The following is a 22,609-nucleotide window of genomic DNA, read 5'->3' on the forward strand; positions in this document are numbered from 1 at the left end:
GATGGCCATCTGGAATGCGCCACATTTTAGAAATGCTCTGTACAGCATTATGCAAATGTTTCCGCGATAATCACCGGGTGAAAAGCACACACAGTCTGTCTCAACGTGATTGCGTCGTCCCACGTGTCAGAGCCGGAGGTCGCCGTCGTTATCTCGCGGAATCTGCGAGAGTTCAGCAAGTGACCTTTGCCCATTGCATTGCAGGAATCACCCACTCACATTTCATTGGCCAGGACAAATATTTCACTGCATAAATTCAGTCGAAAGTTGTGCACGGATTCACCCGGGACAGAACTGCAACAGCACAGGGGCCTCGCGCTCGGGTCATCAATCAATCAATCCAGATTTTAAAGGATGGGGCTCCAAATGGTGAAGGTGGCAGCGCTCCTTATTGCTTGCGCATTATTCATGACGCAGGTAAGCACGTATAAGAATATGTTTTGCTAAAGCCACAGAGTAGTAATGTGAAAGGATGGGCTGCACCCCCTTAGTGCCCCCCTTTTCAGTCTATAGCCATTGTTTGTGTATTTGTGAGAGTTTCAGGGGGTCCTCGTCGCTCTCTGCAGACAGCTTCCATCATTTTGCGTTAAGCAATGGAGAATATGCAATTTGTAGCAGGTTACAGTGCTTTATTTGTAAAATAATGAGTGCCGGTGCCCGATGCTCCTTCTCAGAAGCTCGCGGCCGAAGCTGTTAAACATCAGCGGGCCGAATAGTACTAAGGCCGCAGTCCTGAACCCACCCAATGTCTCACTTTCATCCATTGCCAGACAGGGCCGGCCCCTTCATCTCGCTCTTACAGGTTCCTGCTTCCTTCCTTGTTAACTGGGTTTCCTGCTTCCAATTCTTCGGCCTCCTTTCACGTTTATATTTCCCTCCCCTGCTCTCAGCAAATGTTTGATAAGGAAAAATAAGTGCCGGTTCTCAAAAATGAGTGGCGGTGGCCACCACCGGCTTAAATTAAACACTGTACACCGCCTTTCGAATCCTATGCAGCCAACCATGCACTTTTAGGGCTGAGTAAATTGCATTCCTTTCTCGCGCCCTGGCAGGCAAAATCAGGACCTGCTGTGCTTCATGGCAGCCGGATACTGCGGCTGATTTATAGGTGGTGCTTTGGGAGATCGAGAATGGCCTGACTGTACTTCCCGAGCAACACTTCCGGTTTTATTGGGCGAGTTGTGTTCCCACTCTGTAACAGTAAGTAGCAAGGAAAGGAAAATAACCTCTTTCACCGCTGATGGGGTTAGTACAATATAGCAGTTCCCAGGGTTCAATGGGCGCCGGTGCTACTGCACCTACACTAGCTACGCCCGTCCTCTGCGAGGATATTACTCTTGCAAAGGTACTACCGCCATATGCTAGATGTACATTTTAGGCCTTCTTGGCAGCAAGTTATCTGGGAGGACGAGTGAGGTCAGCAATGATTTTCTCATCAGTGAATTGTCGGATTCGGCGATGTAGTTGTTAAAGTGTCTATGTTGAGAGAGGAGGGAGGGCTGGGAGGTGGTCAGGCAGGTGGGAGTGGTGGTGAACTTGATTGAGGAACCTTGAGGGGAGTGATGGCTGAAGGGCTGCCTTGGGATGACAGACGGAGCTCTCAAGGCTGCACCTCTCCGAGTATGCTATCCGTGAGTGAATGAGTGAGCGGTTGGATAAGCTGTGCAGCAAACTGATAGCCTGGGTGAGGATGTTGGTGTCAATATCTAAGTCCCCGCAGAGTAGGATGAATTTGTGAAAAAGGAAAGAATTTTCAGAGAATATGTCTAGTTCCTTAAAAGTGAGACTGACCCGACTAGAGTGTGGTATAGGAGACTTTATTGAAACAGGCTGGAGATTGGAGGCAGATGATGGTTGTATTTTTCTTTTTGTCCGGGAGGGGGTGGGGGTTGGGGGGAGATTCCCTCTGGGTCACCCTGCCCCCGCCCACCATGGGGCCGAGCTGGTCAGGGGATCCCTACCCTGCCCCCTTATACAATTTTTTTTTTTTTTTATTTCAGACGGGACTAAGTCCCCAAATCCTGAAATAGCTGTTAGCAACATTTTTCTGATGTTGCTGGCAGTCAATCACAGCACAGTGGAAGAGAGACGATCCAAGGGAAATAAAGCTCCATGGGCCAATCAGAACACTCTATTTTTAAATTGACACTGGGGCCAATCCGAACACTCTATTTTTAAATTGGCGCTCTCGCGACAGTCTCAAGCCTCTCACGGACACAACCGTCCAGATAACAATTATTTTTGACCCTTAATTTCTCAAAAACGAATGAACAGATTTATACCAAGTCACAAAATCCCAATCTGCGCACCAAGTTCTAGATTCCTACCAAATTTAATGTAATTCCTTTCAGTAGTTTTTGCGGTAGCCCATCATAGAGAAGTCTACAGAAAATGCATGGGGATTTTGCGTTTTGGGTCCCCCCTTTATTCCTCAATCCCCACTTCACGGATCACCCCAAAATGTTCCATGCACAAACTATTAAAAATGGAAAGTTTCATAGAGATTCGTTAAACGGTGCCAAAGTTGTTAGCAACAAGAAAACACACTTTTCCTATGGCTGACCTAACTATAACTAGCTAGTGGCGACTGCCCAGGGGTGTAAAAAAAGGCCCCCACAGTGCGGGGGGAGGCAGGCATAACCATACTGAAGGGGTCCCCCTCAGCACCTACTGATGTGAGTATGGGGGACCCGTTCAGCATATCGTGCAACATGCTTTAACGCCATTGTGATTGCCACTAGGTAATACATATATATGTATATGTATATATATATATATATATATATATATATATATTCACTGAAAAAACCATAGGTTTCAGGGGTGTTATAGTTAGCTGGACTTTTCACTCGTAAAAAACCAATGAAATTCCCCCGTTATAGTTAGTTCAGCTAACTATAACTCGCGCGCCCGCAATGCACTGCTGATGACGTCACATATTACATCACTCATGACATGGTCAGTGACATCACTCATGACATCACTGATGACATCTCAAATGACATCACTGATGACATCACTGATGACATCATCCAGTGAATGTGTGTGTTTCTGAAAATTAAATATGTTTTATATATGTATATCTCAAGGTCGATGGAAGAATAAATGGGTATATAAGTGTCTAAATGGATGATTTGTTTTTGAAAAATTGATTGTGTAACTGACTGATTAAGTGTTTCATAGTGAATACATGGCTTAGTGAGTAATGTTTAAATATGTAAATATCTGTATCAGTCTCTCACTTTGTGTATAAGTGGCTGCATGGGTTGGTGAGTAGCTACATGGGTGTTTATATAGGTTATTAGTTGGTTTTATGAGTATCAGTCTGAGTGTCTGCATGGTTCGGTGGGGGTATTACGTAGTGCATAGGTGCATGAATGAATGACTCACTCTTTGTATGTGTTGAAGACAGCATGTGTGCAGGACTCTATGGGTGGATGAGTGAGTGTATGGGTGTGTTAGTGAGTGAATGACTGTCTCAATAGTGTCTTTATGAGTAACTACATATGTTTTAAACTAGTATATGTGACTATTGGTGTATATAAGCGAGTATATGTGACAGTGAGAGATTGAAAGAGTTCCTATATGAATAAGTATGTGTTTCTATAAGTGATTGTTTAAAAGACTAAGTATGTGTAAGTTTCCGTAGAAGTAAGTGTGGTGGTGTGTGTATAACTGTATATGCAAGTAAATGTATGTTTGATTCTTTATTAGCATGAGTGACTATGTGTGTGAGTACCTCTATGGATGAGTGGCATTGTGTAACAGGATGTATAGGTGTATGAGTACATATGATGAGTGAGTACATGTATGAGTGACTGTATAGGACTGTTGGTGAATGAGTGGATGTGTATGTGGATCTTAGAATTACTGTATAGGTTGTTGTAACTGGTATTGGTATGTCCATTGTTTTTAAAATTTTAATTTCTATTTTTGAATGTGTGTATCAAAGGTTATATTAGGGGAAGAGGAGGTCTGCCACTCTATCACAAGGATGATGTCATCAGTGATGTCATTTGAGATGTCATCAGTGATGTCATGAGTGATGTCACTGACCATGTCATGAGTGATGTAATATGTGACGTCATCAGCAGTGCATTGCGGGCGCGCGAGTTATAGTTAGCTGAACTAACTATAACGGGGGAATTTCATTGGTTTTTTACGAGTGAAAAGTCCAGCTAACTATAACACCCCTGAAACCTATGGTTTTTTCAGTGAATTTCTGAGGTTTTTTAAATGCTAATTCCTAACTATAACGTGCCTGAAACCTATGGTTTTTTCTGTGAATTTCAAAGGTTTTTTAAATGCTAATTTCTAACTATGCCTACAGAGATAGGACATGTGAAGAAAGAAGAAAAAATGCACAGAAAGAAACAAAAGAAGTGCAGAAAGAAGCAACAGAAGTCCTCAAATACGAAGATAAGTGCAGGAAGAAGGATAACGTGCAGAAAGAACAAAAAGAAGAGCAGAAAGAAGCCTTGTTGCAAAATCATCCTGTACCCTCAACTTTTTCAGACGGATACTGGTGGTAACTGAGTCTGACTAACCAGTCCTAGAGCCAGTGCTATGTTAAAAGACACTTAGAATACAGTGAAAACACCTACATACACTAGGGAACATTATGCGTTGGGGTCCCCCTGTGATTAGCATGACCTCCTCTGTAAGCCCCTAGTGTATAATAGGGCATGGGGATTAAAACTACCTCTTAAAACAGGCCACAGGGCGTTTTTGCACACGTTAACTCAGGCCTCGTCCCCTCCCTTCACCACTGTGTAAACACGCCCTGTGTCCCTTTTTAGTTGGGAGATTAAGTTCATTTGAATCCTGAGGGTCCCTAGGGTCCAACTAGCCCACTAGGTACCTCCAGTAAGTGCCACAGAGCTGCGTTGCAGAGAGGTGTAAAAAGTGGCACGGCCTGGACCACCTCTCTGCAATGCAGCTCAGTGGCGCTTACTGGAAGCACTTGGTGGGCTAGTTAGCCCCCAGGGGCCCTCAGTATTGAAGGGAAATTATATCCCCAATTTAAAACGTGCCATAGTGCGTGTTTGCACACGTCACCTCAGGCCCCGTCCCCTCCCTTCACCACTGTGTAAACGCGCCCTGTGGCTGTTCTAAGTTGAGAGATTAAGTCCCCCTGAATCCTAAGGGTCCCTAGGGTCAAACTAGACCACTAGGTACCTCCAGTAAGCGCCACAGAGCTGCGTTGCAGAGAGGTGTAAAAAGGGGCTTGGCCTCAGAACACCTGGCTGCAGCGCAGCTCCCTGGCGCATACTGGAGATGCCTGTTGGGGGCGCGTTTGCAGAGTGCTGCACGGAGGGGGCATGGCCTCCGGCACGATGCCAGTCTTTTATTTATTTTAGTTTTTTAAGAAGGGGGGCTGTTTGGTTCCCCTTCTTATTCTAATTTATTGGCCCTGATGACCCCATCCCCCAGGGCCAGTCTCCTAATTATATTTTTTTGACCCCAATCCCCAGGGCCGGCCACTGTTTTTTATTATTTTAAAAAAATATATATTTATAGACACACCTAGGACATGCTGGACAAACCGTACGTACCTATCACCATGACGATTTGCGTGATATTCATTAAAAGGCGACTATGCATGCAATGAATCCACGTGGAATGTATTTACACCACTAGTGAAGCTCTGACATGTCTGATGCCCTGCCGTGCCTAATCCTGGTAGACACCCTTGTCGTTTATTTATACAAACATGGGTAGCTATTGACGGGCACATTTAATACACATGCACACCAAGCCATTCAAAGGGGATTCGACAAAAATTCGACCAAAACTATGCAAGAAACCCCCCTCACGGTTAATAAAACACGCATCCACTGCCGGATGTGTAATACTTTTTATTTTACTCTCTGGAAAGGGGACGAACATCACTTGAGAGTCACAGCATGCTCCTGACAGAGCCCAATGCTGTGTTACACCCACCATTGTCTGCCGAGTGCCACACACCTCTGTGTTGTATTCCACTAGCTAGTGCATATGCTATGACACTCTCTAGCCCATGTGCACTGTAACACCACCCCGTGAATATGTCATGCCACACTTGTCTTCGCACGGGTTATATTGCCCCATCTAACGTGCCTTTCTCGATGCCTATGTTATAACGCACAGTGCTATGCCATACATATTACAATCTGGGATCCATATCTTTGTCACAGTGCATATGCAACGTTACACTCCCCAGCACATATTTTATATTACAACTTTAGAGACTAGTTAGGTTACACAACACTGCCCTGTGCATATTACACTCCAAGGCGCATATCGCATAGCACGCGCTAGTGCCTGTGCTATCTCGCGCTCTCCCATGAATCTGTCATTGCGCACAATGTATTGCATATTATATTTCACGCCCGGTTCATCTTATATCACACTTTTTGGTGCATAGTTTATACCATACACTATATCTAGTTTTCATTTTCAATCGTGCTCTCAGGACTATGTTCTATATAACACTGTGTTCACCTACCCTTTTCACGGGCATTACATTTTGCGATAGGGGGTGGAGGGTCAGGGGGTGTTTCTGCCAAGTGAGCCCGGAGTCACAGTCACAAACGTCCTCTTCTTCCTGAATACAAGTGAGATTATGCTGCATACTTGTTCATATTTTAAGTAGTTCGCACAGACACAATGTTTTAAAAACAATAAAGTTCCTAATACCCGCCTTCTCTGAACAGTTAGCTTGCTGCCCCATCCCCTTCCTCCCTATCCTCTGTTGTGTGAATCCATGGACTAGCCTCCTCCCTCCTGCCATGCATGGTCTGATGTGCTGCCACTGCCCTCAATTTAGTATGATGTACCAGTCCACTCCTCCTGCCCTCCATTGCCCAATTCTATGCCCCATCATTGACCTCCTGCTTAAACTCTGTGCTTAGCTTGCTGCCCCTATTCTCCTTCCCCCTGCCCTCCGATGTCTTTGTGCATGCCCCTGCTCCATCCTTTTTGCCCACCATGTCCCATGGACCTGCCACTCCTATCTACTCTGAGTGTTCTGTTGAGCTGCCACTCCCCTCCCACCTGCCTAGCATTGTCAGATGACTGTAACCTGTCCCTGCCACCTCCACCCTGCCTGTCCACATGCCATGCCCCTATCCTCTTCCTCCTGTCCTACATGGTCCATTGTACTGCCACACCCTTCTGCCCTCCCTGGTCTGTTGTGCTGCAACTGCTCCTCCTGCCTGCCCCGTGTGGTCTGTTGTGAGGTCCCTTCCCCTGAACTTTCTTGTCTGTGCACAGGTCCTGACCCTTCCTTCTATCCTCCATCGTCCTTTGTGCATGCCCCTCCACCCTCCTTCTTGCCCATCATAGCCATTGTGCTGCCACTAACCCTCCCACTTGCCATGCATGGTCTTCTGTGCTGCCATGGCCCCTCCCACCTTCCCTGTGTGGTCAGTTAGCTGCCCCTGACCCCCTCCCACCTTCCCTCCATGGTCTGTGTGTATGCCATCACAGTCTCACTGTTGCTCTTCATGGTGTGTCTTGCTTCTAGTGCCCATCCTGCCTGACCTCCATGGCTATCTTGCTGCTCCTGCCCTGCCCCCTTGCCCCCAGCCCTACTCCCTCCCTCCTGGCTTGTCTGTTCCATTGTAATGCCCCTGATCCGTCCCTCCTGCCCTTTATGGTCTGTTATACTGCAGCTTTCTCTCCTGTCTGTCCATTATGGTCAGCTAGCTACCATTGCCTCTTGCCCCTCTGTTCTCTGTTGTCCATGTGCATGGTCCTGTCCCCTCCCTCTTGCTTTCTATGGATTGTTGTGCTGCACTCCCGTCCTGCATGCCCTGTATGGTGTATTGTGCTGCTGCAAACCCTGATGCCTGCCCTGCAGGGTCAGTTTGGTGCACCTCTCCATGTCCCTCCTGTCCTCTGTTATCCAAGTCCATGTCCCTATCCCATTTCCTTCCATGATCCAATGTACCATACTTGCGAACATTTTGAACTTGGTAAGAGGGAGATTTTGAAAAAAAACTGGGGTATTGATTTTCCCCTTTGAGTTACATTGAAAAAGAGGATATTGTAGACAGGAGACAGATCAAATAAAGCCCATTTGAGCTTAAAAACATTGGATGTTTCCTGGCTGAATCGGGTCTGTTGGCATGTATGGTTGTACTACCATTGCCTCTTCCTTCTGCCCACAATGGTCTATTACATTGCCACAGCCTTGAAGGAGGGTAGATTTTGTATCACAGGGGGCCCCTGGCCCGTTCTGTCCACACCTGAAGTATGAGACCCTTGTCCTTGCCCTGCTAGCTGCATTTGTAGGCCGTATTAAATTGACCAGCGGGTCCTGTGTTGCTATATAATTATCCTGAGACATCCTTACCACTCAGCCAGCATAAAACCCCTGTGTAGGCCCTTCTGTTCAATATGTAGGCCTCTTTGTTAAATTGACCATAGCTCTGCAATTTTAGTGTATAGCAGTCTGAAGGCAGGTCTGCGAGGCCTTCTGATCCAAACTAGTAGCCCCCACCCTACCCGAGTGCTCCGTGCTCGGTATCAAAGTTCAACATCCCCCTGAAGCTGTCGACATACAGTAGGCTGCATCCTGGACTGGTACTTGCTTCCTGGGCAGGTTTCCCGCTTTTAAGGAAGTGGCAACCGCAGAGCGTCAAGTTAGGAGAACTGAGGAGATTTTATACATGAATATATTGAATTCCCGTACAATACCCATTATTTTCTGCTTGCTCTATGGAACTTACGATAAGCGATTGGCCTGAGAGACTGACCTTTTCACCCAGTCCATTGTCAGCATTAAGTGGGTAAATGACGAAATGTCTGGTAAAATCTGCAGACGAAGCTTTTGGGTAGCATACGTAGGTAGATGTAGCGTGCAAAGGAGCCCACAAAATGATATAAAAAGGGAGCACCCACAGATATCGACGGACTACCTCGCCGTCTGTATGTAGGTTAACAGGCAGTGCAGGTTTTCCCCAAGAGCTGGGAGCTCTTGTCTTCCTTTGCTTAAAATGTCTTGCTCTGCTTTGCTTGAAGTATCTTATTCTATTTTACCTATATGAAATGTCATGTTATGTTTAACCATTGTTCTCTTTACTTTTGCATTTAAAAGATTTTGTATTGTAATTGCAGGAATGCTTGCTCTAAGAGTAAACGTGAGTGTTCCTAGGTAACATTTTCCTTGGTGTAACTTGTTTCTCATGATGCATTTATAGATGTGTTTTCTCTCTCTCTCTGTCAGTACATTAATTGAGATACAGAGAATATTATGACAGCTGTATGATTATCTGGATTCTGTATTTTGTACTTTATGTCTCTATTCTGCGGTTTCTTTGAAGTTGCATCTTCTCATTAAACTGCCATTGTATTCTGCCTCCAATTCCATGTCTCATATGTCTGTTTTCTTCATTTTTGGAGCAAGCGTTCCTAGGCACCCCGGCTCAAATTAAGGTGCCCCTTTTGTCCCTGACTCACTCTCCTGCTCAGTTCTGTGGTGGCTCCCGGGGATCTGGGGACCGCCCCTAGCTTCCTTGACCCGTAATAGATCTTCCCTCCAACAGCCTCTCTTGCAAGTCCTGTATTGTTGGTGTGTTGCCCCTGCCCCCCTTTCCACTGCCCTCCATAGTCTGTTGTGCTTCCACGGCCCTTCCTGCCTGCTCAGTGTGGTTAAATTGTTGCCTTTGCACCCTCCTACCTGCCTTCAATTTTCAGAGTCCGTGCCCCTGGCCTCTGCCTCTCAACAGTATCCTAATGAACAACTAGATTGCTAACATTCTATATTTATTACAAAAGTGTGGAACGCCTGACATCATCTTGATGTAATCAAAACTGTAATACCTAGAGCATTTCCTTTAGAAATTACATATATGAGAGGGTCTTATTGGCATCAAAATTATGGTTAGTGCTCTAAAAGACTAAAATAAAGACATATTTTCTGAGTTTTCAAATAGCGACAAAGCACTTTTAAATTATTTGTTATCTTTATGTTTTTTTATCCAGTTGACCACTTGATTAAATGTTGCACTTAGGGGAGAGGATGTGGTGTTACTTCCAGAACTGCAGACTTTGCAACTGGGGAACCAGGTTGAAGTTTCTGCTTCAGCTCGACATTCTGTGATTCTGGTCAAATCACTTAGTCTCCCCATGTCTACAACCAAAATGAATTTGTTCTTGTGTGATGTAACCAATGCTCATGTAAAGCACTCCAATACCTGACAAGTCTGCACTATATAACACTGCAAAAACACAAAATAATAAGTGTTTTGCACACTTCTGTCATTGGGCTATATTTGGGCTACATCTGGGTGATTTTGGGCTACATTTGGGCTCTTTTGTCTCCGGTGGCCATCTTGGGAGATTTATTTGTTATGAAGTTTCCTAATTTCCTCATGTACTGCAGTCTCCTCAGTAGGAAATGCTTTCAGTTTTTTACTTTGATTCCATCATGAAGGTATTCAGATATGTCACACATTTGCCATAAATTCTGAATGTTAGCACTCTAGTTGCTCATTAGATCACTGTAGTAAAACTACTGCACCATGGAAGTCTGCTCCTGGTATTAAAAGTGCATGTTTCAGTCTGCATGTCAGAATTTTTTAATGAAATAGAAGAGGATTTGAGAAGTCACTCAAAATGTGCCCTCATTTTCTTTCTTCAGCATTAATCATAATTTCTATGGCAAAATGAACCTCCTCATTGTGTTCCTTTTTAAATTAAATGTTTTAAGTGTTACCAGTTTATTCCAATCAAGATGGCTTCAGGTGTGCCTTACTTTTGTCATAATGAAGACAGTAAGCGCTCTAGTTGTTTTTAAGAACATTCTGGGACATTCTGTCATTGGGCTATACTTGGGCTACACCTGGGTGATATTTGGGCTACATTTGGGCTCTTTTGTCTCTGGTGGCCATCTTGGGAGACTTATTTGTTATGAAGTTTCCTAATTTCCTCATTTACTGCAGTCTCCTCAGTAGGAAATACTTTCAGTTTTTTACTTTGATTCCATCAAGAAGGCATTCAGATGTGTCACACATTTGCCATAAATTCAGAATGTTAGCACTCTTTTTGCTCATTAGATCACTGTAGTAAAGCTACTGCTCACCAGGGAAAACTGCTGCTGGTATTGAAAGTGCATGTTTCAGTCTGCATGTCAGAAGTTTTTAATGAAATAGAAGAGGATTTGAGAAGTCACTCAAAATGTGCCCTAATTTTTCTTTCTGCAGCACTAATCATACTTTTTATGGAAAAATGAACCCCCTCATTTTGTTCCTTTTTAAATTAAATGTTTTAAGAGTTACCACTTTAATCCAAGCAAGATGGCTTAAGGTGTGCCATACGTTTATCATAAGTAGGACTGTTAGCGCTCTAGTAGTTCTTTGGAACACTCTGGGAAGCTGCAGTAGAACACAAATGAATCAACTGACAGTCTCTGCCCTTGTTGGATGTACATGTTTTACTGAGAATGTCAGACTTCATTCTCACATGACTGAGAAAGATAATGTGAATTTACAGAAAATAAGCTCTCAGTTTAGCCTATAGATCACCTTCCAAACCTCTGTGGTAAAAGCATGAGAAAATATTTTTCTCTCAATCATGATATCCCAGCAGAAGGCTTTTTCACATGGTGAAATCACCTTAGAACATACCACAATTCCTAAAATGAGTATGGTACCATCAACAAATGATTTATAATGTAACTAAAGTCTTAAAACCTTCTATTAACTGCAATGCTTTTTAATGAGGTGCTATCATGTATATTGGTCCCAAGATGGCTGCCAACACTTCTTGGATGAAGTGCTGACAGCCAATCAGATCTCAGGATGAGATGTGTGGTTAGGCTCCGCCCACATATATATATGCTTTTAAATGCTATTTTCTCAGGAAATACTGAACAGATTTACACCAGACCTGCAAAAGGCACTTCCTTGACCTTATGGCTACCTCTCTGCCAAATTTCAAGTAATTCTGTTCAGCCGTTCGGGCTGTAGCTGTGTCTAAAGGTCCTATGGAAAAATGCATGGGGAAAACGCGTTTTGGGACCCCCCTTTTTTCTCGGCCCCTGCTTGACGAATCCCCCCGAGACTTTCAGGGTAGGAGCGGAGCGTAGCGCCCCACCTATTTTGAAAATTTCGCGAGGATTCGTCGACCGGCGCCAAAGTTATTCCAAATAGAATGTTGCGGATTTCCTATGGAAACAGGGTCCTAACTATATCTACCTACTGGCGACCGCCAGTAGGTAATACATATATACAGTTTTCTCCTCAATAGTTTTACGCCAAATGTAAGTGATAATACCAACAATGTTGTGAGTGTTGTAATATGTAGGGCAACTAGCAGTACACGGTGAGGGTGCGAGTGTGTGTGTGTATATATATATATATATATATATATATATATATATTATACATATAGTTAAGGTACATATATGTGGAGTTAAAAATAGTAAATATATCCTGCACTGACATTCAAGTAAGTGAATGGTGAGTGGCCATATTAGGATGGGAAATTTTGCAAACCAGGTGGGGCTGACAGTGTGAAATGAGGCCAACGGGCAGACCACTATGGGGAGTGAGAGGGTAAAGAGCAGATGGGAGTTTGTTGAAGGGGAAACATCAGGGAATACTTACACACTGGGTACCGCAGGCAAGTTTTTAAAGGAGTTCTACCAAAATGGCTTAGCGTGAGGGTAAGCGGATGTGCAAGCTTTTGTGGTAGGACAAAAGCAGGAAATCAGCTTTCTTTCTTTGTGATGGCTAATGTTGGCGGGTGTGTAGAGGGTCTCCGATAGTAGGAGCATTGGATCTGGTCCAATCCCAAGACCACTTTTGGCTTAATGGGAACAGGTTAATTTATCTGTTTACGGATGCGGGGTTCATTTGACTTACTGGCCAATAGCATAATTGACCAGGAGCTTTGTGAACCTATCGGGGTGTAAGAGGGTGGTGCGGGGAATCACAAGGCAAAGTCCTTGGCTTAGGAAATAGTCAGACTGACTTGTGGTTCATTTTACTTTAATTTATGAACTACTATCCCCAGTAGGTGAAAGCACAGGAAAGCTAATTAGTCACTCTAAATGTTCCACTGTAACCATCTTTCTGCTGAGGAGCGAGGGCATGGCCCTGTTAAAAGGATCTACTTTGGCAAACCTACACTAATAACCTTCAAGCAATTACAGTCTTGGAAAGCCTGTGTGTACCCTGGACCCCTGAGTTTTGTACTCTCAGCCTGGCTCCCTGTGGCAATCTACAACAGTGTGCCAACCAATCACAAAACTAGTACTAGTAATTTCAAATATTGGCAATGATGTTATTGGCCTTTGCCTCACTTGAGAAACGATGGCATACCGTGGCTGTAATGTTTTAGTGTTGTGTGCGGACACACAGAGCAAACAGGAAAAGGGAGCGAGGCAGGAGCTGAAGGAACATTGCACCATGAATGGTTCCCAATCCTCGCTATCCAGATCCTCTCTCGCGCACTCATAACTTCCTCCACTCAAAGCCCTCAAAAAGAGTTTGCTTCTCATAGCAGAACCTGTCTGCTGAAAGCATGCAGCACTGTCTGACTTATCTAGATAGCCTCATGCTTGGTTTCCAGGGCGTTTTTGCATGTTTTACTGTTGTAAAAGAACTGCCTCGAACTTCATTATCCTTTTTGCTCCCATGATGGGACCTTATCAATCACTAAAATAGGTTCACATTTTGCAGGGGGTTAAAGAGGAAGTTTGTTGAGTAGGCAAATGTCCATCAATTTCCTGCAGTTCAATGAACTGCAGTTCAGATTGGCTCAAGATAACTTCGAGCCTCAGGGTCATCCGCAACAAGGGACCACAAAGTACAGCGCATTGAAGCATGGGTTCTCCAGACCGCAAGCACACATTATCAGTGGATGTCTACAACTCTGAAATGGCGCATTTATCCATGCTTCACATCCAGTGATATAGGATCTGGACATATCCAAATGGAGTTTCTTGTGTTAACTGGATTATTGATGCCTACTAAAAGTGGCTCTGCAGTTGTTCCATCATTCTCACATCCAGCTTGGATTGTTGCAAGAGCCTTTACACTGGTACCCCCAAAATATTTCTCTCAAAACTCCAGAGTACAAAATTACGCAGCTTACCTGTTGATTGGTTTATAAAAACATGATCACATCGGCCCATATATTCCTGCACTGGCTCCTGGCAAAGGAGGAGTGGACAAACACTTTGGCTATGATTACGGTCAGCTCAATTAATTGTGATATGTTCAGTAACTCCTGCTAACATACAAACAGCAATTGTGTATTATACGATAATCACTGCACCGCCTGCTTTTTTTCCCAGGTAAATTTCTATAGGTCAAACCTGTCAAAATTCACCTTACAGGCCCTTGGTCCCTCTGGTACCATATACTAGGAACTTACAAGCAATGTGAGCTATGCCAATTGGGGACAAGCCAATTAATGATGTACCATTTTAAGGGTCAGAGCACATGCAGAGAGTCCTGTTTAGCATGGCTCAGAACATTTCAGAGCAATGACACCAGCAACTAGTAGTCAAAATAGGGCAGAAAATAGGGCTGAAACAAGTGTCACATTATAAAATGTCACAACAAACAGTGATAGATTATGCCTTGAATCCCATTAGTCTCTCTTCAAAATCAGTCCGATTTTATCCCCATAAAACGTATTGGTTGCTAGTCTTGTTGTGAAATATCATTTGTTTGTAAAACACATGAATGAGTTTACATATAATTCACTATCATATAATTCTCTAAGACATCCACATTTTGTTTTATTTCACTACATATTCAAGTTGGCATAAATCAAATGTAATGAAAACTCTCCACCTCAAGACATCTTCCAAATTTTGGGACATTCGTCGCATTTCTGTAAAAAGAAAAAACTATATTTTATTAGAAAATGAATAATTATGAATAGCAAAGTTTATTTGTTTAAAAAAAAGATTAGAAACCTATATTTAAGTGAAAATGCCATGAAAAAAATTAAGATATGAAGTGTAAATCATGCCAAAACCTGTTTTGCGACATTTAGGATTTAATTTGTTGCTTCCTTAGGACATAAACAATTATACTTCACTTGTCTATGCAGAGTATTGGCGGGCCAGTGGGGAAACTTTTTATTTACCACTTAATTTGATAATTCCACTGGAGTTAAAATCCAGAAGTTTTCTCTAGAGTTAATGCCTCCATAGTTATAAGAGTGCGATAACCATTTTAAATGGAGAGCATGATCTTTGGCATGTAATAACAAAATTATAAACTTACCTGTAAAGGTGCGATGTAAGGTACTCCTATTGTAGGGACTTACGATGTAGTGGCCACATTGTATGAGTCCAGATGTATATAATGATAACCCTGCAATACCAAAGGAAATGATGGACGGAGTGTTGAACATTGCAAGCACTCACCCCCAGTCAACTGATCTGGGTTTAATCCATCACCGTTCTTTAGCCCACTCTACCACCCCAGTTCAGACATGGCCATATGCAAATCAGTCTGACCCTGTGCCTCGGGCTGGACTGTTCCCATGAGGCACAGGGTCAGACTGATTTGCATATGGCCATGTCTGAACTGGGGTGGCAGAGTGGGCTAAAGAACGGTGATGGATTAAACCCAGATCAGTTGACTGGGGGTGAGTGCTTGCAATGTTCAACACTCCGTCCATCATTTCCTTTGGTTTTTGCTTTGTTCGCCATAAGTTGGCAGGGTATGCTCAGACGTGAGTCCCTTGCTCACTTTGCCACTGGATTCAAGCAAGCCTGGCTGAAGACGGCTGAAATGCCAGAAACCGGTCCTAGGTAGCTTGTTTCCGGTCCAGGGAAGACATGGCTTGGCAGTTCGGGCTGGACTGTTCCCATGAGGCACAGGGTCAGACTGATTTGCATATGGCCATGTCTGAACTGGGGTGGCAGAGTGGGCTAAAGAACGGTGATGGATTAAACCCAGATCAGTTGACTGGGGGTGAGTGCTTGCAATGTTCAACACTCCGTCCATCATTTCCTTTGGTTTTTGCTATAATGATATCCCTGACAACCCTGGCAACAAGTGTTTATTGACTAGCACATGGACTCGATGTAAAAGATTCAGTGGTCGATCATTTCCAATTAAAGGCTCCTCTCTGTTAAATTCCCTGCCACTTCATTTGAGACTGAAACATGAAGACCTCAAACTTGGAAGGTCTAGAGAAAGCCACTTCTGGTATTTAGTTCATTCAACCATCCTCGCAACATTCCTTGTAAGCAGTATCCTGACCAAGCTAGAAGCTTTAAAATGACCCTGCCTTCGTACACTCAGGCATTCAAGACTCCTTCTGTTCTTCAAGGCAGGGCCACCTTTGGGGACATTTATGACCGCAAGTATCATCTACCAATGCTCTCCATCCATGCTGGATGATCATCTCGTTCTTCACCAGAAGGTTCTTGCACATGCGTTGTGTTTGTCTACTCTACACTTGTTCCATCATAAAACTGGACTGCTCCACTGATACTCTCATGTTTTTCAGATTAATTGTGCAGTCATACCGGCTCCAGATGCTCCACCAGCTGTGAGGTTGAGAAGGATGACTCCTTTCTGGAGAGGGTTCTCACTCAGGCCAATTGGGGCCTCGTGTAGGGATGCCACAGAATGCAGCACCCGGCTTTGCAGGTAACTCACCTGAGCAAAATGAAATGAGTGTTTTTGACTAAGACAAGTGTATTTTTGCAAAACAGTGGTCAAGCTGTAATTTCTCTGCATGTTTTCAGTTAGGACTAAATTAAAGGGAAATTGCAATATGTCAATGGATATTCAATTATCACAATCTGGTCACATCAGTGCTTAATTTGAGTCAGTGTTTGCCAGTGCTCGGAACCACTACTTAATTCTCAACACCTGCACTTATGACAGTCTGTCACATGGAAGCCTCCTTTGTCTATGGTTGAGGTGAGTCCATCAACAAATTAATGAATAACACTATATACATTAAAAATTCATACCAGCTGTCCAGATGATTTTTAGGTTTTGGATGGCCGCGAGTAGTCTGAATTGTTACACTTGTAGGAGTGTGATAGTTAGTAGTTGTGTTGGTTAGTATACTGCAGCTAACAGTGAGGTGCATTCAACCTCTTGACTGATGAGCTGAGACTCGTGTATAAAATGACTCCATAGTACCGTAAAAAGTCTGAGTGGCTAGGTGACGGGTGGCATACAGCTTACTTTCTTGTCTTCGGTGCCCATGCTGAGAGCAAAAGATACTCTATAGGAACAGAAGGGATCACTTACAAGATCTTTGAAGGCCACACTAAGCGATGAATAAATAAACAGGGAGTTGCAGAATATGCATCACTTATATCCATTGCAACCTGGGACAATCTACAAGAACATGGATCAGTTGAAATTTGAAACTGCAACAAGCACCTGCAAAGAATATTTTTTTGTGACGGTTCTGATCAAGTACATAAAATGTCCCTGACACATTATTTCGACACCTAGCCATTCAGGGTAGATAAATGATCATTAATGGTACAGCTTTCGGGGTTTGGCATTTGTGTTCCTTCCTTTGTTCACAGCTTTTAATGGGTATATGTCAGGTTTGTCATCTTTCTCTTTATTCTGGCCATGACATTTTTATCATTTTTGGTTAGCCACAATACTGCAATGTGTTATTTAAAAACAAAATATCTCAGCTTAAGCTAAAGACTTTTATGTTCTTCAGCACTGGATCTTTTGCTACCATTCTGATCTTATTTGATTTATTGAAATCTTTGCATCCCTTTTGGTTTCCAAATGCAATTAGGGTAACATTGACTATAAGTGTGTAGGCTACAGAAACAGTTGTCTTTCTACATCCCTCTACCTCCCAACCACCATAAGTGACAATATCTGTTAACACAAAATAAGAGAATTAAGAATCTAATTAGTAATTGGTTAACCCGTTTGGGATAGATTAGAAAACATTAAGATTATAATCTCAATGAATATACTCTTCCTTCCAATGGTGATTCCTTATCAGCAGCTAAATGTAATTTTGAAAAGTTGTGAAAGACTCCTCTCCAAGTTCCTATGAATTAGAAAATAGCCGTGCATTTCAATAACAAGACTGAGCAACACTTTGGAATGTGGAGGAGTACATTCCCCATTTTAAAAACTTATTACACCATGTTTTTGTAGTATATTTAACCAAACTGAGTTCAAGCTCTTTGAGTACATTTTGAATTGAGTAAGTGAGTTGAATACATTTACCTTTCTATAGACTGTGAAAATTGTGAAGAAGAGAACATATATGGTTTGTTCAGGAGAATATGCGGAGTACCCATACTGAATGGTTGTTGCAAATATTTGGGTGGTAGTACCAACATCGGCAGTGTTGGCAACGGTAATAGTAGCATCATTACTGCAACTAATATATTTTATAATATTAGATCTTCTAGACATTCTATTAGTTTGAATACTAGTAGCTTTAGAAGTACATGTATTAGTTGTAGTAAAAGGACATTTTAACAGTTCCTCTAGCAGTAAATGAAGATATAGGGCCCAATTCATAACGGTACGTTTACACATGTAGATTTACTCGTGTGTAAATCTGTTCTTCCACCAAGGTTTAATTCTACATATTTACACCCAATTGTAAACTTAATGGCCTATTTACAAACTGCATTTTGGAGTATGCAAAGTACTGCACTAACGTAGCACTACTCACACACAACGAAATGCTAAAAACAAACGTACATGTTGAGACCACTGCCTCACCTATCTTTTCTACGGAGAGATCTCGACTAAAATGCCAGAGATATGCAGACACGCAAGCCTACAATTTAGATTTAAATGTGGGAAGGACAAGGGAGAGCGGCTGGAAAAAGGGAAACACTATCAAGTGGGTGGGGTTTAGGAAGGAATAAAGAGGGTTTAGGGAGGAGTAAGGATTAGTGTAGAGAGGGACATGCTAATACAATCACCCCTACACAAAAGACCCAGACCATTGCTATTTACCAACTACGGGGCATATTATCAAGAAACGGCGTTAAAATTATCGCCGCTTTAGCGGCAGAAAACTGCCGCTAGAGCGGCAGTAATGGGCTTGATAATATGCCCTCAAGAATTCCAATAGAAGCCCATGTTTTGATGACAACATGGGCTTCTATTGGAATTCTCTGCGGCATATTATCAAGCCCATTATCGCCGCTTTAGTGGCAGTTTTCTGCCGCTAAAGCGGCAATAATGTTAAACGGCGTGCTTGATAATATGCCCCTACGTTTCTAATCTAATTCCAGACCAAAAGGTCAGAAACAGTATTATGTGCACTCCAACTCAGCCTCGGAGTTCAGTCTAGCATCACACATGGTCACTCACCACTCAGAGTTGTAGCATCTCACGCTCATATAAAATAATAATAGAGGCGAGGACTTAATATAACACCCTCCATAGTAAATAATATATTCAAATATTGCGATTTAAAATTTAATATATATTTTTTGTTATAAAGTTAGATTAAATAAAAATTTTAAAATTAAAAAAAATATTAACCTGTTTTTAATACAAAACATAGAACTTAATTAAACGTACCAAACATTAGTTGCATATTAAAATACTTGTGAGGCAGGATGCAGTGTTTTTTTTATGAATGGCTGATTGTGCCTGCATTCACAGCAGAGGGTGAGTCAGCGGAGCAGCGACTAAACTCTACCGCTAACACGGCTTTTAGAGAGACCTCGAACAACAGCCTAGGTTTGCACAATAAAGTTTCCATAAACATACAGCGCATTACAAGAGAACATTTATCTGTACCTAGTACTGGAGTTTGCTAGCAGTCTTACTAGCATTATTTGCAGAAGACTGGTATCACAATAACTACCTTATTACATAAATTACCTGAGGTGTACACATCAAATGAACATTTGAAAATGGTGGCACAGTATCCAAGCAGAACATACAAGCACTACTAAGATACTACTTTCTAAACACATTGGGTCTGTAGAGAGTGTCTTAGTAAACACTTTTAGTCCTTATGACATGTCCAAACAATGAAGATAATGAAACATGTTGACCTCCATTAAAAGATAAACAGATGCTCAAACATTGATTAAATTATTTGCTAAAGCACTCAAAATAAATCAGAAAATCGAGGTCTCCGTTTTTAGGTTTCAGACTGATTTAGTTGATTAGCCATAGACTCGTGCACACTGGCCTCTACTTTCCTAAGCGAGGGACAGTATTAGAAACAGACCTGGCTGTCCAGTGTCAGAAATGGACCTGGGTAAGCTAGCGTTACAAAAAACACGATGGTTCGTCTGGGCAAGTGGCTATACCACCGCGAAGGGTGTGTACAATAGTTAATAAAGAGCACAGGTTTCGTTTTAGCCAAATCAATTAGTTCCAAATAGAAATAATGTATGTAGTCTTGAAAAAAGTCAAGTGGATAATGGAGGAGTCAATATCTTTAAAGAGCCCCATTTAAAAAGATATCAGAAAAAAACTATTCCCTTAATTGAATTGCTTTTCTGACCACTTCCTTCACGATTTTGGATGATGTTTTGTTTATTTTTTCACTGCACCCTCACGAGCATCTGAGCACTGCATCGTATTATGAGAACTGATCGGATTTTCCGCATGAAAAAGTTGGAATACAGATTTATCTCTCACTAATGCCTCTATACATCATAGATATTTTACTCTAATTAATTTAGCTTAAAAAGGAATCCTTTGTGTGTTATTCACTCGTGTACACCTTGAAAATCATCCAATGGAACCATTATGTTTTGTAATGCGTAGTGAGGTTTTAGAGAAGACGGCTATTAATACTATAAGGCGGTAGATCACCGGCGCCCAATAGACCGTGCGAGAAGTAGAAGCCAGTTGTAGAGACCGTCTCTGTGTCCCTACTCCCTTACACAAACAGCAAGAGAGATACCAATGACCAGGAGCCATCAGTGCTGTAGAGTAAAACCTGCTACCCTCCTTGGTGCTTCTAAAAGAGGTGTCTCTTATTAAGCAAGATTCAGCTGCACTCTCTTGCAGACTGTACACATACACTAAGGCTATGGTGCTATCTTGAGGTGTAGGATTGCTCTGCAAAGTTTCTACTCTGTAAGGGTTCATGGAGTAGCCCGTGACAGAGTGCACCAAGTTGTCAGGGCCTCGAGACTTTCTAATATTTTATGTGAAAGACTACAAAAGATCTTGAGATCTGAACAGTGGTTGCCTTCATGCCACTTTTCATTACGCTGCGGTCTTGCTTTTTGTGATATATATAGGTTAGTCTCTTTTAGCACTTTTATTCTTTCACAATGAATCTGATTGATCATTTCACGAAATTACTTTCTTCAACGATCGATTAAAGTTTATGGATGAAAAATACTCGAAACTGTTTTTTAATATGTGTGCTTTTTTTCTGCTGTCTATTTGCAGAAACAGCCGATGTTCCCTGAGAACCTTCGTGGATTGATTCCCTCCGACAGCAACAAAATCAACTTTGTCACCTCCATCAGTATTTATTACAAAAGAAATGCACTTCTCTACTGACATTTTTTGAATATATGCACCACTGGCACATATTTATTATCGAATAAAGATGTTTATATACCAAGCACACTGGATAATTGCTTTAAAGAACACTGAAGTCTGCTTCGAGTTATGCTGGAAAGACTAGATGTAAACGCTATCTCTATAGTATCAGCAAATGGGAAAATCAGGGTAGTACAATAAAGTACCATCAAGGTGCTATGAAAGTGGATTAACAATAAATAGTGCATTATTTATACTACCACAGATATCACTGATACACAGTACAGGTCAATAGAGTATCTACTCAATACTTTTAATGCAAACCGTTGCTTTGCTACAGCAGTGATGACGTGCACTCATATATGGGACAGCTCACTTGGATCTATTCTCAAACTAGCACTATACCTACAAACAGCTGGCCCAGACAGCTAGGACACTAACTGATAGTGACCTGGAAACCATGGGCAATGTCCAAAGGGTGAAAGGTCTCACTGACCACACTAACACTGTAGTTACCAACCTATTGGCGCATCCACCACTTGGGCCTGACTTTGTGTTCACCTTTGAATTCACCAATGTAAATTAATATCCACACCCTCGCAACATGTCCCAGACGGTCCTCATTATGAGTGGACAGCTCAACGAAACCATCAACAGAAGCAGTAGACCACAAGATGAAATAAAAACAATGGGATACCACAGCTAAACACAAGCAGCACCCTGGATAAGTGCACACCCAGCCACCGCTCAGCCCTGAAATAGGAAAAAACTAAATATGAACTCAATGTCACAAAAAAAGATTGCAACTAGTGGAAGCAGATTACTCGTGCATGCCACTTTCACCGCATGGGGAACTCTGATTCAGGCGCTAGTGTTCTCAGACTGGGATTGATCATTAGCATCACATTTTGAGGAGAAAAAACAAGTTACTTATCTGTACACTCGGGTTCACGAGTATTGATATCTTTCATAGATTCACATGCCTGAATCTTACCCATCAATGAGGTGGGAGTCCCGTGATAATTATAATAAGAAGTTGTAGATTCCAGATATCACACAGTAAAGCCCATAGGAGTGACATCATTAGCCAAATCACATCTCTTTAGGAAGAACCAAATTCCAGCCAAACAGAGAACAGTTCTTGAATCATCTTTCCCCTCAAGGAT

General features: G+C 42.4%; 1 protein-coding gene across 1 annotated transcript; it reads left to right on the forward strand.

Annotated features, from left to right (window-relative positions):
- The first annotated feature begins 221 nt into the window (after positions 1-221).
- Positions 222-21,528, forward strand: LEAP2 (liver enriched antimicrobial peptide 2). Its single transcript, XM_085614484.1, has 3 exons — positions 222-417; positions 16,468-16,610; positions 21,348-21,528. The coding sequence occupies exons 1-3, from the start codon at positions 355-357 to the stop codon at positions 21,382-21,384; spliced, it is 243 nt and encodes an 80-aa protein (XP_085470610.1). The 5' UTR covers positions 222-354; the 3' UTR covers positions 21,385-21,528.
- The last annotated feature ends 1,081 nt before the right edge of the window (positions 21,529-22,609 follow it).

This window comes from Triturus cristatus, chromosome 7, assembly GCF_964204655.1.
Source record: "Triturus cristatus chromosome 7, aTriCri1.1, whole genome shotgun sequence".
Lineage (NCBI taxonomy): Eukaryota > Metazoa > Chordata > Amphibia > Caudata > Salamandridae > Triturus > Triturus cristatus.